The sequence below is a fragment of the Mytilus trossulus genome, chromosome 1 (assembly GCF_036588685.1).
Source record: "Mytilus trossulus isolate FHL-02 chromosome 1, PNRI_Mtr1.1.1.hap1, whole genome shotgun sequence".
NCBI classification, from domain to species: domain Eukaryota; kingdom Metazoa; phylum Mollusca; class Bivalvia; order Mytilida; family Mytilidae; genus Mytilus; species Mytilus trossulus.
Genome location: NC_086373.1, coordinates 103,569,615 through 103,588,733, shown reverse-complemented (window position 1 = coordinate 103,588,733; position 19,119 = coordinate 103,569,615). Strand labels below are relative to the sequence as shown.

General features: G+C 31.2%; 1 protein-coding gene across 1 annotated transcript; it reads right to left on the bottom strand.

Annotated features, from left to right (window-relative positions):
- Positions 1 to 288: 288 nt before the first annotated feature.
- On the bottom strand, positions 289 to 18,828 carry LOC134694724 (elongator complex protein 3). Its single transcript, XM_063555767.1, has 17 exons — positions 18,729 to 18,828; positions 17,362 to 17,470; positions 13,473 to 13,563; positions 12,766 to 12,813; positions 11,965 to 12,035; positions 11,275 to 11,338; positions 9,070 to 9,138; positions 8,448 to 8,602; positions 7,763 to 7,843; positions 5,503 to 5,583; positions 4,895 to 5,021; positions 4,197 to 4,269; positions 3,310 to 3,430; positions 2,830 to 2,986; positions 1,985 to 2,212; positions 1,350 to 1,431; positions 289 to 944 (listed from the first exon to the last, which is right to left on the bottom strand). Exons 1-17 carry the CDS (start codon positions 18,748 to 18,750, stop codon positions 871 to 873), a joined length of 1,653 nt encoding a protein of 550 aa, XP_063411837.1. The 5' UTR covers positions 18,751 to 18,828; the 3' UTR covers positions 289 to 870.
- Positions 18,829 to 19,119: the final 291 nt, after the last annotated feature.

The following is a 19,119-nucleotide window of genomic DNA, read 5'->3' as shown; positions in this document are numbered from 1 at the left end:
AAGCAGTCACTGAACCATGAAATTGATGTCAAGGACATCCAACTTTTGAAAGACAGAAACTTAGTAACATAAGGCATCATCCTACAAGATATGCAGCATCCAGGTCATCTACCTTCTGAAATGTAAAGTTTTATACCAGAAGTTGCCGCCACTGCCATTGCCTCAGGATATTGTTACCCATGTCTTCATATACATTTTGTACTGCTACTTTCCTTGCAGGCTAAACAATAAGGAGATGTGGTATGATTTCTAATTAAGACAAATATTCAATAAAATGCTGACACTAGAATGTTTAATTGTTCCTTTCATGACTTTATTATATATAACATATCATTGAACAGTTTTATAATCATATTACCAATAACCTTATATTTGACATGAAAGACATATATCATCTCAGTTAATAACAATTCAATATCTGATGCTGGGGACCTGGATTTTATCACTATACATTTTTATTTAAATTGACACACACATCACACAATTGTCCATGTATTTCAATATGAATAAATACAATACTGCGTATTTATAAATTTTTGTTGATGCCAATTTCCTTGGATCAAATATAAGAAGTATTTCTTGCATACTTTAGTATGCGGTCCTGACATTCTAAAACAAGCATATAGGAATTTGTATAGATAAGTTTAGAGAGCTCAACCATTCCCAAAAGTTTGCTAATATTTTATCAATCTTATTAAAAAAAGTTCTCAGCACTTGCTCCTCAATTTTTTATATGTCGCCGTGTGACACGGCAACATATTTTTTTATATGTGGCTGTGTGACACGGCAACATATAAAAAATCGAGGGGCAAGTGATGAGAACTTATTTTAATAAGATTGATATTTTATATCACAATTCATCTGTCAATATCACAATGATTTTGTCATATAAGGTCCTTCTAGTTCATATCCAATTTTCCTGTAGTAATTCCTTGTCCCAACACCTGCAAATAACAAGTATCAAATACATAATAAATATATCAAAATATCTGTACCTTCATATGCTTAACTTCAAAAAGATTCAAAAGGAGAAATAGTCTTTTCCAAAAATCTTCTTGTGAGGAAATCTTTTGTGATATTACTATAAATACATTTTTAAGTTTTCACCTCACAATTCAAAAAGTGAAATTTGAATATCAATCAAAATAAAAGTTATAGCGACAAGAAAATTGCCTTTCTTTTTTAGCATAGCCTAATTTTGACTAGCAACATCATTTAGATAGGATAAAATGAAATCATCAGTTCTACTGGAAGGGATTGTTTCATTCAATTTACAACTGATTAAAAAATATGACATAAATTGGAGGGATATTATATAAGTTCAATAAAGGCACACTGTTTTAACCTACCAGATATGACAACTATTTTACAGGAGCCATGTTCTTCTTTTGCTATTCTTTCTGCTTCATCCATTAACAACATGCCAAACCCCTGAAAAAAACATTCATTCTGTGTTATTTGTATCCTTTTCAATTTTTTAACAGAGTTGAAACACACAAGATAAATCTTTGCCTAATTTTAAGCTACTTAAATATAGTATTTGGTCAAGGAGAAATACAAAAATAAATAAATATCCATGGTCTAGTCTGTTATAAATAAAAAATGCCTGTTTCAAAATTGAGTGTGGTGGGCGGTTGCATTTTCCAAAGAATAAATTGATAATTAATTCAAAGTTACTAGACCATGACCTTAAGAGGGCAGGGCTGCCAACGACCACAATGTCACTGGAAAACAACTATGACTTACCTTCTATGTATTATTCACAGGGGAGACAAAAACTGACCTTGTTTCAATTTTTAACGATGATAATGTAATTGTTCACATGTCTGTTCTTTGGTCTTTATGAATAGATGTCTCATTAGCATTCATACCACATCTCCATATTCTCTATAGCAAAAACCTCTCAATACATGTATCTCTAATAATACAAATCAAATCAAAGGACTTTTCTTCCATAATGTCTGAGTATAGAATGTAAATATACCTGATGTTGAAATTTGGTAGGATCTCTAGCATGTACAGGAACCACACTACCATACACATGAAGCTCACGTACAATAGAACAGCCTGATTTTAACTCTGGCCGAAAGGTATCTGGAGAACACTTCCTTAATCTTAAAAGTCCAATTAAAATGTCTTGTTCTGGATCTTCATAAGATAAAAATGTCTCCCAGCCATTGTTGGCCACATAATCTCTCCGGATTAATTCAGCCTAAAATATAATTATCAAATCTCTTCATTGTTTATTCTGCTTAAAATATATTTGTTCTATTGAAGAAAAAATATTGTAAACTAAGAAATAGATAATGAAGTTTTGGTAAATTGGCCTTTTCAACAATGACAATCATCAACAAACAATTCCTAGAGAGCATTTAACCATTGAGATAATTCTTTTTATTTTTTAAATTAGATATCTCTATAAAGTAAGATCATTGCATACAAACTAGACCATTATTAATGTGTATCTGGAATTTGTCGCTTTCCTGACCATTATCAGATATTTCTATTTTGATAAAGACTATTGTTATAATTTGTAACACTTAACTAGCTACTTATAAAGATATGGAATATTTTTGATGTGTTTAGAGGTAATGGGATGTCAAAATTCTGTTATTTCAGTAGACTAAATAAAAGTCATCTTAATCAGGTACAGATATGGCTTGAATACCACATCTAAGAAACCTTTCTACATTAGATTCATAGTTACAGATGACCACATTAGGTAAATCTCCCTTATTTTTTTCATCCTCAAATCTTCAAAAGTAACATTAATCATCCAATGAAAAGAATGGTTGATTCAAATTAAGTTGTGACATTGTAACATCATACCTCAAAAGGTCTGACTTTATGATGTATTTCTTGTATACCAACTTCTCTTGTCCTGACATCACGACATTGAGTTCCAAGATCTTTCATCCTAGCTAAGGCTAACTCTCTCAAATTCCCATGTTCAACCCCAGAACTAACCAATGGCATAGGTATATCTCTAAAAACAAAATAAAACATTGATTGAACACAATGGCACAGATCTTTCATGAAGAAACATGGATAAAATGTTTTTGTAGAAGATGGTCACAATAAATCACATGTAGCATCCCCCATTTTGAATACTGTTTGTCAAAAGGGATTTTTTTTCTTTTTTTAATCGTATTGTTCTGAGAGCTCAAATTTCAAGAAATTCTAGCATCTTTCCTTTAGATGATGCAAATTTCAATGTCTATGAGTTGCCTAAACTTCAGTATCATTTCTGCATTATTGATTTGACAAAGAAAAAATTATCTTTAAACCATGTTATTTCAAGAACTTAACCTTTGAACTCTATAAACTCTAGTCCAAGGAGGAACAAGAGCTAATATCCTGGCCACCAGATCTACCAGTGTGCTGGGTGGATAACTTTTATATCGCCCTGTCTTCCAAAGTTCATATAACCCTAAAATTAAAAGATATTGCAATTACAACACATTGTTTGGTATATTTCATTGAATTCGTTTGACAAGCTTATTCTTCAAAAATAAAACTTACCATCTAAATGAACAACAAACCCAAAGTGATTCAAAGGCAACAATTATAATAAATTCACTAGTAATTTTAATTTCAGAGTAGATTTCTTTTATAGAACCTTAATAAAAATTGAAAAGTCAACAACCAAATTAGTCATTTAGACTGATGTCCTTAAGTCTAAGAATCATCAGCTGATCAGAAACTGTATCTAAGGAAAAGAGTATCTAGCTTGATTAGTGATGGTGTTTAGTCTGTACTGTAACATCTAATACTTAATTAAAAGAGACATAAAAGAGAAATATTTTTAAGGGAATTGTATTAAAAAAAGAATACCTTTAACACTTTGACATGCAAGTACATTTTCAAATACAGTTTTTTAGGTTTTTTTTACATGAGAAATATAAACTCCTATAACTTAATGGTAAAAACTACTACCAGAGCAGTCAATAAAGTCACAAACTTCAACATATTTTGGAAATAAAGTCATCCTAAGAAATGTAAAATAGATTTATTTTTGTTAAGTTTTCTCCCATTGTAAAAGATTTTATCACTGTCTATGATAAATTGTCTATTCCCCGTATTCACCCTGGCAGTTTCCTGAATATATACTGACATCTCTGTGTTGTTATCCAATCACAAACCTCGACACATTTGTAATCCGTTATATATATATATATATATAAGTATTGTCATACCTGTTCCTCTTATGACTAGTGTTGGATAAATCTTCAAACCATCAGCTCTAAAAGAAGGATTCTCAAAAAATTCCTGCAAATGACATATGAATTCTATTGGTTGAGATAATAATAACAAATCTAATACCATTGGTTGAAAGCAATATGGGAGTATCATATATCAGGTGAACCTTACGTTATAGAATGTAAACGAAAAATTCAGCAATTAATCCATTTGTAAAGGGACATAACTCAAGAACAGTAAAATGATGCCACCAAAAATCATACTTGATCTGTGGTAATAAGCAATTCAGTAACTTTACCTTTTGTAATGGGGTATAACTTTAATAGAGAAAAATATATACCACCTGAATTCAAACTTGATCTGTGTTTTGTGGTAAAAAGCATTGTTTATAATTTTCATAACATTTGGTTGAAGCAAACTAAAGTTAGAGACAAAACCAATGTCTAGATGTACGGTCATACAGGGAGGCAAGGGTAGATTTAATGCCCCCCTCCAATAAGCAGCATAAAAATCCACAATCATGAATCTAAGTCTATTTTGATGTTAAGACACACTAGCGATTGAAATTCAACTTTATATTGTAAGGACTGTTGAGTCTTGAATCAAAATTTTGATAATTAAATTTTACTTGGAAATCAAGTGACTAATACAAAGTGTTCCTTAATACTGTGTTACCAAGAAAAGTGTTACATACAATAAATTGTTCTATATCTCTTTCCCATCCAACATTAGGTAAATCAGGCATCATATGAGCTACAACTTTAAACCCAGCATCCTTTGCCATCTGAAATGACTCACAAACTGCTTTAACAGTATGACCTCTGGAAATAGAAAGTTAAATGCAATGATATGGAAAATATATTCTGACTGTAACATTATTTAAGTTAAATAAAGAATGATGAAATTTTACCATTTTTCATAACTGAAGATGTATTTAAAAATTTCTACTAAAACATCTAAAACATGCTCATTATGCTGGTGAGTTTTTTGTTTTTTACCTCACTCATAACTTTAAATTTAAAGCAGTACTGCTGTTTCCTTATTTCGAAAACTTAGTGAGGAAAGCAGCTTTTCATTGCTACTGTTGTAATTTATTTATAACTTTAAACTCAGGATAATTTAGACATTGACAAAAAATGTAAAAGCCTGCCTATTATTGAAGACTGTATGTGCCTTCTAAATAGCTTTTGTTTTTGTCATTAAGTTGCAGTCTTTTTGAGGTATAACCTTTATCTCTTTTTACAAAAATATGAAAGTTATCCATTACACCATTTTCAAATGAATTCAAGATTATATATCTACCTATTTGTGTCCCTAGCTACATCTTCATAGACACTCTGTACACCAATCTCCAATCTGGTACAACCATACTTTAACATGTCACTGAAAAATGTACTCAACATTTAAACAAACAAAAAAAGATCTAATTGGCAGAAAACCTAAAAGTTTTTTTTTACAAAATTTACTTTTTGAAACTATCTTATGATCATAAACAAGCTTCTGTCCAAGAATGGTAGAAATCCAGGATAGTTTAAGAATGTATTCAATTTTCAAACCAGATGCTCTGCAGGGCGCAGCTTTATACGACCGCAGAGGTTGAACCCTGAACGGTTGGGGTAAGTTTTGACACAACATTCAAGCTGGATTCAGCTCTAAATTTGGATTGTGATTAAATAGTTTACACAGCATAGGTTTCTGACACAGAATGAATGTGGTCTAATGAACTTAAAATTTTTGGTTTGCCTTTGAGCAATTCACTATGCTGTTGAATATTAATCCTCTCAATAAAATGTTTGAAAAATTTTCTTTTTATTTATGAAATTTCAAATGAGAAAAATTGACCCCCCCCCCCCCCCTCCCCAATTTTTTTTCCACATCCCCCTTTCCTTTATTCCAAAACCGACCTCAATTCAAATTTCTAATGGAGTTTGCAACAATAATCACTCATTTAAATACATCATAAAATATCAAAATGTTAAAAAAGTACTTGTTATCACTGAATGGTAAAGATTGTTTTAATTTATAAGTTGGTAGTAAAAGTGAATATACATTGTATATTGTTTGAAACATTGATTTAAGTTGATTCAACTACTATTCTTGACAAAGAAAGATAACTCCAATTGAAATTTCTTGCTATTGCACAATATTGTGCAATTAGATATTTCTTGCTATTGCGCAAGACTGTGCAATTGAAATTTCTTGCTATTGCACAATATTGTGCAATCAGATATTTCTTGCTATTGCGCAAGACTGTGCAATTGAATATACTTGCTATTGCACAATACTGTGCAATTGAAGATTTCTTGCTATTGTGCAATACTGTGCAATTGAAAATTTCTTGCTATTGCACAATACTGTGCAAGTGAAGATTTCTTGTTATTGCTGAGTACTGTGCAATTGAAAATTTCTTGCTATTGCACAATACTTAATATAATAATTTAAGATCCTGATTTGGACCAACTTGAAAACTGGGCCCATAATCGAAAATCTAAGTACATGTTTGGATTCAGCATATCAAAGAAAAGAACCCCAAGAATTCAATTTTTGTTAAAATCAAACTAAGTTTAATTTTGGACCCTTTGGACTTTAATGTAGACCAATTTGAAAACAGGACCAAAAATGAAGAATCTACATGCACAGTTGATTTGGCATATCAAAGAACCCCATTTATTCAATTTTTGATGAAATCAAACAAAGTTTTATTTTGGACCCCGATTTGGACCAACTTGAAAACTGGGCCAATAATAAAGAATCTAAGTACATTTTCAGATTCAGCATATCAATGAACCCAACCGATTCAATTTTTGTCAAAATCAAACTAAGTTTAATTTTGGACCCTTTGGACCTTAATGTAGACCAATTTGAAAACGGGACCAAAAATTAAGTATCTACATACACAGTTAGATTCGGCATATCAAAGAACCCCAATCCTTAAATTTTTGATGAAATCAAACAAAGTTTAATTTCGGACCCTTTGGGCCCCTTATTCCTAAACTGTTGGGACCAAAACTCCCACAATCAATACCAACCTTCCTTTTATGGTCATAAACCTTGTGTTTAAATTTCATAGATTTCTATTTACTTATACTTAAAGTTATGGTGCGAAAACCAAGAAAAATGCTTATTTGGGTCCCTTTTTGGCCCCTAATTCCTAAACCGTTGGAACCAAAACTCCCAAAATTATTCCAACCTTTCTTTTGTGGTCATAAACCTTGTGTCAAAATTTCATAGATTTCAATTAACTTAAACTAAAGTTATAGTGTGAAGACCAAGAAAATGCTTATTTCAGCCCTTTTTGGCCCCTTATTCCTAAAATGTTGGAGTGAGAAAACTAAAAGTATTTGGACGACGACGAAGACGACGCAAACGTGATAGCAATATACGACGAAATTTTTTTCAAATTTTGCGGTCGTATAAAAATTGAACCACAGAGTGAATATTTGTGGACGCCACAGACAACAGAATGTAGGATCTATATATATGTCTCTCTTTTGCCACAGAAGTTGCAAACTCAACAAAAATAGTAAGCTTTTTTAAGAAATAAACTTGTTTCAACTATTACCTGATGTGTTTCCTTAAACAATAGTCAGGTCTGGTTTCTATGGTGATACCAATACACTTTGTCATACTCTTCTCTGAATATCTAAATAAACAAAATATTAAATCAAAGTCAGCACTTTATTCGTTTTTAACTCGTTGATGATTTCCCTCCCCTATACACATCTAATTTGGATAACCAGCTTATTTGTAATCGACTTAGTATGGAGGCAATTCCTGCTTAAACCATATAATATAAAATCTTTTCTAAACTATAAAGACACTTCGCCTATATAAGGGGTGATTCTAGATGTTGAACAGTCCCCTTTAGGTAAAGATTAAATGTATGCAATTTAAAAATATCAACAGTATACACAGGAGAGTAAAATTCATCACTCAAGTAAAAGTAAAACACGGTTGGTTTAACTTATCATTATCAGTTTAAGCATTATGATGTTGATGATAAGTCTGGGTCAAAGATATTTAGTCTGTGTCAATTCGACATCACAAAGCTGTATTTTGCAAGTTTATGTTGAGCTAATCAGAGTGGTTTAGACAGTGGCAACAGTGATAAATGTAATATCTGGCATATCATTATGTCATATATATCCTTTTTTGATATGCCAATATATCAGTGTTTTACATATTTATATTTATATATCAAACTGAACATAGGAATTAATCAATGGACATAATTTATATTGATTTACCTGACAGCTTCATCAACTGTACTACTTGTGTGTCCTGACAGAGCGTCATGGAGATTTCTGATAAAATAATCTTTGTATTCATCTTGTAAACTCATAAATGTACCACCCATAACAATAAACTCTACTTTATCTACACTGTGTCCAAGCTGTTTCAGCTTAAAATAGAAATAGTATATCACATGCTGTTAAATTTTGCCTAATTTCAAATCTCTGATTAGGATAGTAGAAATTGTATATAGTGTCCTGAGATTTGTAAACAGCTAATTTCTTCTTGTTTGGTTATTTCAGAATGAAAAGAATGCAAGTCTGAATCCGTATTCTGAAGTTTATCCCCCATTTTTTAAAATACCCCAATAAAAAATAACAATGGAACATTTTTCCAATGTCAATGCTACATTGTGTGTTAAATGTTGCATCAATAATACAGTAAGGAGTAGTTTCTGCAATCAATCTACAGTCCATTAAGCAAAACCCTGTATCTTGGAGCATAGCACCAGCAAGTTCTTAGAAAAAATTTCATCGTAAGCTTCTATAATGGTTAGCTTATTAAAAACTTATTTTTTGCTTCTAAAGTTTAATAGCAAATCATGTTATACCACATCCTTTAAGATAAATATATTACCTGATCAACCCTGTGTCTTGTCTGTAAATATGGATTATATCTAGCTCTGATGGCTCTCATACTGGTTGGCTGTAATGATATACATGGTAAAAGACAATAAATAACCTTTCATTCAAATACTGTGTAATTATTGTTTTTCATGGATACCAATTTTGGTCAATTGATGAATGTTTTATAGGATATTTAATTTCATATGAGCCCCAAAATTATTTGCAAATCACCCAGAATTAAAATTCTTGTTAAAATAAATGGGAACTGTGTCCAAGGGACACAGATAGCAGTGGCGGATCCAGGATTTCAGATTAGGGGGGGCGCAATTATTATTTTCGCCGAGCGGAGCGAGGCGAAAAATTTTTTGAGGTTATTTTTTTGGGAAAATTCTTCTAAAGGGGTGCAATGTAGGTATTTCGAAACTATTGTGAGATACAGTCAGCAAGAAATTAAAGTTTCAAGTAGAAACCACCTAAATCTAACCTGACAACAATCTACAATCATTAGTATCATGGACGGACAGATGTAAAACAATATATTCCTGTTCCGCGAAAAACCTCTCAGTTATGATGGCAAGGTCTCCTACAAACTTGCAAAATCTTCAACAATCTTACGCACTACTTGTAAGAGATTCATTCTGCATATCTATGGTAGAGTTTATAAAGCTGCAGCCCAACACAGAAGCTGAAGATCATGCGAGCATTTTACTTTGATTCTGTGTTCCTATGCCAACTAATCTACACTCAAGACACCAGCACTTCTAAAATAATCTATATCTCAATATCAGGTCATAAATATCTGTCAATCAATCCTTGAAAGACATTGGTGCTGGTATTTATGATAAACAAAAAAACAGAAACATCACAAAAATAAGAAGCCCTTGTTTGCAGATCGTCAATGTGTCTTAGCCATTCAACATGGTTTCAATTATGTGAAATGAAACCGGTTCACTTAAGAATTACTTTATCACGAAAGCAAAGCGAGACAAGACAGATCACATCAGCTCACATGACCAATACTAGATACTAGAATTAGATTTTGCAAACGAAAATTTCTACTTTTCGCCGTGATTTTCAATTGCCCTTTCATAATATGTTTATACTTTTTGGATTTTCGGAGGTCGTGCCAGACTTTATATAAACTGTGTTCGCCACAAACCACTAAAATCAGAATGAGATGCATTTTCGAAGTTAATTTTATTTTGTGGGGATACCGGCCATGCATGTAATACGGTACACATAATTCGGCACTTCGATTATCAAAGAAATTAATTATAAAAACGGCAAATACAATGTAACAATTTTTTGTACTTTAACTGCTTAAACATTTTTTTTATTTTTCAGTCAGACACCTTCCTTTAAAGTATATAATATTTATAGAACTTGAATAAATAGTAGGTCAGTTGATAAGTAAACGTGTTGATTCTGTTACTAAGTTTCTTGGTATAGAGAGTCCCTGGTTAAACTGACTGTTTTATACATTGAATGTTAAGAAGGAATGGTCTCTTCTGATACTGAAACAAGTTGAAAACAACCCATACTTTGCAAATTTTAGGGGGGGCGCACGCCCGCCACGCCCCCGCCTAAATCCGCCCCTGGATAGATACTATTCCTGCTTGCACATCATATAAAGTTATAAAGGGACATTACTGTAGAACGGTAAAAGTGATAATAACCAAATTTGCACTTGATCTGAAATATGTGGTAATAAGTATTGGGTGAGGCAAACTTAGGTTACAGAATGGAAACAAAAAATTTAGCAATTTTTTCATTTGTAAAGGGGCATAACTCTAGAATGGTTAAAGTGACACCACCAAAATTTAACTTGATCTGTATTTTGAGGTGATAAGCATTGTGTATAAGTTTCATACCATTTGATGGAGGCAAACTAAGGTTAGAGAAAGAAAACGAAAAATTCAGCATTTTTCCACCTTGCAAAGGGGCATAACTCTAGAATGGATATTGTGACACCACCAAAATTCAAACTGGATCTGTGTTATGTGGTAATAACCATTGTGAATAACTTTCATAGCGATAAGGAATGTTATTTTGCATTCCTTTATCAGTAAAAGAAGAACGTCACATGGGTAGAAATTTCTGTGCAATACACCAAAATGTCCTAATGGCTTTCTGATGTAATAAGGACACAGTTGGCTTTCCTAGGATATTCCAATTACAACTAATTGTAGACTTAAAAAAAAAAAACTAAACTAACCTCATATCCTGTGTAGGATTGTGTGGAGTATTCAAAGTCAGAGTCTGGACCTCCTGGACAATATCTAAAACAAACCAACAGAAATGCAGTGTTCTCCCCAGGGCCTTTTAGCATCATGGTAATGTGATGCTATAATCTTAAATGTGATGCTATCTGAAGTGTTTTTCTTATAGATTATGTTATGGATGTGATGCTATAATTTTTGGAAACAAGATGGTATTTCAATTTCCCCTGTTTACCAGGATGCTAAATGAAATATCTGGGGAGAACACTGAAATGTATACATTGTATATTTATATTTACCATGTACAAATTCATCATTAAAAACATTGCAAATTCTGTATCATCTGCTTTTTTCAAAAAATTCATAAATGGACCATTGTTAAAATTTTGTTATACAAAATGAAGAGTGTGTCCATGGGACAAAGATGCACCTACTTGTAAACATATAGCAAATTCTGCAATGTTTCAATTTATAAAGGGACTTACCGGTAACTCAAGAACAGTGAAATAAAATGCCACCCAATTACAAACTGATCTTTGTTTGGTGGTAATAAGCATTGTGTAAAAGTTTCATAACAATTTTTTTAGGCAAACTAAAGTAGAGAAATGTCAAATTCAGCAATTTTTCCATGTGAAACTTTTGAAAATATCTTTTAAGTTGACTTCTAATCTATAAGAGTAACTTACACACAAATGTTTCCTGTCATTGCTATATGTGGACATCTATGAGGTTTACACATCACAGCAACAACTGCTATCTGTAATGGAACACAATTTTATCTTCTTACAAGAAAAGTAGGAACCCAATGATTAGTAGTTGTTGTTTGTTGATGTGGTTCATAAGTGTTTCTCCTGTATTATATACAGTGTGTATATAGATTAGAACATTGGTTTTCCAGTTTAGATGGTTTTACATTCGTCATTTTGGGGACCCTTTACGTAGCTTGCTGTTTGGTGTGAGCCATGGCTGTGTGTTGAATACTGTATTTTGACCTATAATAGTATACTTTTTACTAATTGTGACTTGGATGGAGCATTGTCTAATTGGCACTCATAACACATCTTCTTATATCTATATATGATCATTGAAAAATGAATAGGCAATCAACATTCAAGTACACATAGGTTGTACAAGTCTTGCACAGTGACAAATTGCCTTCAACTAAATAAACTTTTTGTGTCCACACTATATTTGTGTAACTGTGTTAATTTACATAACACAAGAGTGCACATACTGAAATGTCTCACCTGTTTTAATTATAATGGACTCAATGTTGAAAAGAAGTTATGTGCAGGTTTTAATACACGTAGCACACTAACATTAAATATGAAAATTCCATGAAAATTGAGTCACAGTCACTACCAACTAGTGAAACCAAAAGAAATTATTTCATTAACAAACAGAAATTAATAACTTGGAAATAAGCATCATAAAAAATTGTCATGAAATATTAAGATTTGATTTTATTTTAAAAATTACGAACTTACACCACTAGCTGTTCTGATTGGTTTGGCTTTAAGTTTTGGTACCAATACCTGTAAAGATAAGAGTAGCTCTTAAGTGTACATTATAATGCAATGAAGGCTGTGAAGTTGAATTCTGACCTTCATTTTCACTAAGGACAAAACTTGGATTAGGTTATACATAAAACCCTTATTTGGTATTCTCTGATAGTTTTTTTTATCTTAAAAATGAAAATGATCTGACAACAATATTAGCTATGATCTGGTGTTTGGGTTTATACTATGATTAAAACAAAATTAAGTTTTTTCAAAATATTATGTGCATTCTACAAAATCTATATGTTTAGGAGTTTAAATCTAAAAATATTTCAAAAGATCAGAGAATAATGTTATTCCTTGTTTTCAGTTACCAGGTAGTTTCAACATTCAATTTAAAATAATGCAACTTTCCTCTACTTTGACATTAAACAAAGGAGATAATTATAGACAAAAAGATGTTTAAAAGTTCAAATTACTTCTTTTTATTATCAATCACTGATGCATTTCACAAAAAATCTTACCACTAAAGTTTATCGTTAGTAAACTGACTTGTTCATGACTTTCAAACAACTTCATTAGTGAGATTTGATTTTTTGTAAAACTCTTTACAGTATTCTTGGTTAACGTTTTACAATAGAAACTACAATGATATTAATTCTTGCATTCATTAAGAAATTACTTTCTATACATACCTTTTTATATTGCTGTGGTACGGCTGCTATAATATCAACTAACCTTGGTTGACTTGGTAGTCCATATTTACTTGATACATTACATTTAAGTCTAAAAGAAAAGACAATCTTAATTAATGGATTATTAAGAGTTTATAAAATTTACACATTTAGTTTTATTATTCTTTTTTTTTTTATAATACATGTTTATGTATAACTGTAAACAGTCTAAGATTTTGCTACATTCAATTCTAATTGTTTTTGTGTGTTTTTACAACAAGAACCAGATGCTCCGCAGGGCGTAGCTTTATACGACCGCAGAGGTTGAACCCTGAACGGTTGGGGCAAGTATGGACACAACATTCAAGCTGGATTCAGCTCTAAATTTGGATTGTGATTAAATAGTTGACACAGCATAGGTTTCTGACACAGAATGAATGTGTTCTAATGAACTTAAATTTTTGTTTTCTCTTAGAGCAATTCACTATGCTGTTGAATATTAATCCTCTCAAAAAAATTTTTGAAGAAATTTTCTTTTTATTTATGAAATTTCAAATGACAAAAATTGAACCCAATTTTTTAATCACATCCCCCTTTCCCTTATTCCAAAACTAATCTCAATTAAAATATTCTAATGGAGTTTGCAACAATAACTACTCATTTAAATACATCATAAAATATTAAGATGTAAAAAAACTGCTTGTTATCACTGAATGGTAAAGATTATTTAAATTTATCAGTTGGTAGTAAAAAGTGAATATACATTGTATATTGTATATAACAAAGATTTAAGTTGATTCTTGACAAAGAAAGATAACTCCAATTAAAAAAAAATCTTGCAATAAGATATTTCTTGCTTACTATTCTAGACAAAGAAAGATAACTCTAATTAAAAAAAAAATTTGCTATTTCACAATATTGTGAAATTAGATATTTCTTGCCATTGCACAATACTGTGCAATTGAAAAGACTTGCTATTGCACAATACTTAATATAATAATTTTAGATCCTGATTTGGACCAACTTGAAAACTGGGCCCATAATCAAAAATCTAAGTACATGTTTAGATTCAGCATATCAAAGAGGCCCAAGAATTTAATTTTTGTTAAAATCAAACTTAGTTTAATTATGGACCCTTTGGACCTTAATGTAGGCCAATTTGAAAACGGGACCAAAAATGAAGAATCTACATACACAGTTAGATTTGGCATATCAACGAACCCCATTTATTCAATTTTTGATGAAATCAAATAAAGTTTAATTTTGGACCCAGATTTTAACCAACTTGAAAACTGGGCCAATAATCAAGAATCTAAGAACATTTTTAGATTCAACATATCAAAGAACCCAACCGATTCATTTTTTGTCAAAATCAAACTAAGTTTAATTTTGGACCCTTTGGACCTTAATGTAGACCAATTTGGAAACATGACTAAAAGTTAAGAATCTACATACACAGTTAGATTCGGCATATCAAAGAACCCCAAATATTCAATTTTGATGAAATCAAACAAAGTTTAATTTTGGACCCTTTGGGCCCCTTTTTCCTAAACTGTTGGGACCAAAACTCCCAAAATCAATACCAACCTTCCTTTTATGGTCATAAACCTTGTGTTTAAATTTCATAGATTTCTATTTACTTATACTAACGTTATGGTGCGAAAACCAAGAAAAATGCTTATTTGGGTCCCTTTTTAGCCCCTAATTCCTAAACTGTTGGGACCTAAACTCCCAAAATCAATACCAACATTCCTTTTGTGGACATAAACATTGTGTTCAAATTTCATTGATTTCTATTTACCTAAACCAAAGTTATTGTGCGAAAACCAAGAATAATGCTTATTTGGGCCCTTTTTTGGCCCCTAATTCCTAAACTGTTGAAACCAAAACTCCCAAAATCAATCCCAACCTTTCTTTTGTGGTCATAAACCTTGTGTCAAAATTTCATAGATTTCTATTAACTTAAACTAAAGTTATAGTGCGAAAACCAAGAAAATGCTTATTTGGGCCCTTTTTGGCCCCTAATTCCTAAAATGTTGGGACCAAAACTCCCAAAATCCATACCAACCTTCCTTTTATGGTCATATACCTTGTGTTAAAATTTCATAGATTTCTATTCACTTTTACTAAAGTTAGAGTGCGAAAACTAAAAGTATTCGGACGACGACGACGACGACGACGACGACGACGACGACGCCAACGTGATAGCAATATACGACGAAAATTTTTTCAAAATTTGCGGTCGTATAAAAAGTACTTCCATTATTTCACCTTTTCATAAACTTGGCTTTAAAAGCAAACCATAATAAATGTACTGACAAAATTTAGAATTTCAGAGTATATCAATGTCTTCTTTTACGCTACATATAGAAAAAGAAATATAATGCTGACAATGAGGGAAATCATGCAAGTTTGTTTCTATTTTGGTCAAATATATGTTCAATGCAACTAATGGTTCTTCCTAACAAAATGTATGGAGGGTAAGGTAAGCCAGTTAGAAAATAGTACAAAATTTAATCCTAATCTAAAGATCTTTAATAAAACTGTATGGTTTGTAGGTCTTAAAAAAATAGCCTTTAAAATCTGCCTTCTGTTTTTTCCTGATATAGCCCCAAGTTGATTGGTAACAAGACAAATCGGCACCCAGACAAATCGGCACCCAAGTCCGAAGACATTTCGGCATCCATTTTGGACATTTCGGTATCCGCACAAATCGGCACCAAGACAATCTGGCACCTCGTTTTTAAAAATAAATTTATTATCAAAAATTAAAGAATTGTTGCATAGATATTATTATTTGTATATAAAATATGCATTACAAAAAGAATAATCATCTTTTAATTAAGCTCTTAAATATTATGTACGAATAAACATAATTTAATTAAATCATAATTGATTGTTAGATATGTTGTTGATAGTTGTTGTTTGAATAAACATTATTAAATTGAACCATAATTAAATCATAATATTATTATTATTATAATTATTATCATTATTATTATTATTATTATTATTATTATTATTATTATTGTTAAACCAAATATACACACAGACAGTGAAAAAAATATAAAACATGAACACACAAAATGAATATTTAAGTGTTAAAACTTTTCTAGATAAAAGGATTAATAATGTGGAAATTTTTACATCTGTTAACACAACACAATACTTGAAAACAATATTTTATTGTTTTAATATTAAAAGCCTTAAACATAACAGCGTGTGCAAGCCATAATGAGTAAATACCTAGAAACGTATATAAAGGTCAACACTTCTGGGATGCTAGTTAAAAATTAGATGAAAAAGTATAGGGTAAAAACCTAAGTCTCAAAAATCAAATTTCACAACCCCTTATAAAAGTTAAAAAAAAAAACAAAAAAAACCCAAACATGCATTTGTTATATTAGTTTTATTTTTTTTAAAATTTTATACAATAAGTTTTAACTAGTATAGGTTGATAAGGCGCACCACCTGTAAACAAAGAGAGTCGCCTTGAATATATATTTATCTTCTAAAATTTTTATTTAAATGGAATTATCTCCAAAGTAAAATATTACTATAATGGTCTAATTCTAAATTTAGTTACCAGGGCGCAATTACCAGTTGGTAAGCCGTCCACCAAAACCATATAACCGTAACCGTAACCTGATGCTCTTTCTAGCCAGATAGCTCCGTCATCTGCAAATTTCACAGTTTGCAGATGACGGAGCTATCTTGTTATCAGGAAAATGTATTTCTTTTTTACAGAAAAAAATACAACTTATAAGGTGCCGATTTGTCTATGTTAGGTGGCGATTTGTCTGGATGCCAATTTGTCTTTCACGGGTGCCGATTTGTCTATGGTAGGTGCCGATTTGTCAGGGTACCGATTTGTCTGGGTGCTGAACTGTCAAGAATTTAAGTTGATTACCTATTTAAATTAACATCTTTGTTCTGTTCATGGGCTTGTATTAACTGATTAACAACCTCTGTTACTGTCATCACCAGAAGTTCTTCTCTGGAAAATCCAGCATAATTTCCTTAAGATAAAGAATATTTGAGGTAATTTTCATTAGTAAAAAGTTTTATCTTTTAAGTTTATATCAGACATTTCTGTAAACAGATAAATAACTTGTTCAATTAGCTGAACTATAAAAAATACATACATATACGTAATACACCGGTCATGACATATAACATGGCATAAATAGACACAACTATGAAAGCACAATGCAATGTCTATGCATGCATGGCATAGCTTGAATAAATTTGTAAAACTTGCAATGTATTTTGAGGTTTTGTAATTATTTACATCATTGTACATGGTGAATTCTTTTATCACTAATTCAGATCATTTTGAAGTCCTCCACCATATAAGTTCATGGGTCAATATGCGTAATTGTTTCTCCATACATTGTAGGCGGTAATGATAAAGTTTTCTTCTGTTGCTCAGCCCATATTGTAAACTTGTATACATATGATGGCTTGTTTCGAAGCTGAGACATTTTTACATAATTATGTGGTTTAATTTTCGGGGTACAAAATGCCATTCATTTTTCCTTAAATTAGCAAACCCTGAGTATCCTTTTGCAATGTGGCTCCTCGTGGTAAAAAATCATATTTTTAACACAATATTAAAGTTCTTTGAAAATTTAATACTTTGAACACATTTAATAGCTCCATTCTTTTTACACATTTATTCTGTGTTCCCTTACTTTCTAAATTAACACGATTAGTTTAAACATATTTATTTATAGTGGATTGGGAAACAAGTTTTGCAACTTATATTAATCCCTTTCCACTCTGCGGGTGTGAGTGCTGCCTTGTAACACAAATAGTTCAGCGACAGTCATTTGTTTATCATAGAAATGTGTCAAATACCACTACAGAGATTTTTTGTTTACACACAACTTTTGAGTTCCTCATTTCAAGGCGCATTAGGGATACTTTTGAGTTCCTCATTTCAAGGCGCATTAGGGATATTGTTCCAAATGATCAAATGATGGAGGAACATTTATTTGTCTCCAATGCCACTATAAAACAAATAATTGTTGAGTCGAGCAACATAATTAATTCATTAATCATTCAAATATAAAGACGGATCAACTTAGGATGGAACAACTTGGAGCAATAACAACTTATACTGCATGTATATATCATATACATGTTTTAGATAAAAACAGTACTTAGCTAACATGTCAATATGTAAATACTTTTTAATCTGAGTCAACACTCTCTAATAAGTTTATGTTGGGTTTATTTAGTGTGAAAATTGTTTACATAAAAACTAATATTTACCTTTAGCCTTGTTTTTCCCCATTTTGAAGAGTACAGCTGTATCATTTACTTATTGCAACATATTTCATTTCACACATGTGTTTACATTTCTAAGGTACATCTAATAACCAAGACAAAAATAAAAAGCTTACGTTTAAATACCAAAACTATGATTTATTTGCATGTTTTCTAATTAATAACATAATTATATATATCATAATTTATTAGCGATTATGGATATTAAATTTAGATTGAAAGGAGACAAAGACGTCAAAAAACTAACATCATACATATTTGTTTTGGGTTTTTAGTTAATTTTTAACCGGAAGTGAAAATCAAGCACCTGTTTACATTTTTTTATTTTCTTCCAAGAAAAAAATAGGTAAATACTACGTCTTACGATAACATTCTC

What these genes read in the sequence shown, in the direction of transcription:
- LOC134694724 (XM_063555767.1), bottom strand. Translation starts at nt 18,750, where the DNA reads ATGGGGAAAAACAAGGCTAAAG. An exon ending in GGGGAAAAACAAGGCTAAAG is followed by an intron (nt 17,471 to 18,728) that starts GTAAATATTAGT and finishes CTTTATCTTAAG; the next exon opens with GAAATTATGCTGGATTTTCC. An exon ending in ATAAAGTCAGACCTTTTGAG is followed by an intron (nt 2,213 to 2,829) that starts GTATGATGTTAC and finishes ATTATATTTTAG; the next exon opens with GCTGAATTAATCCGGAGAGA.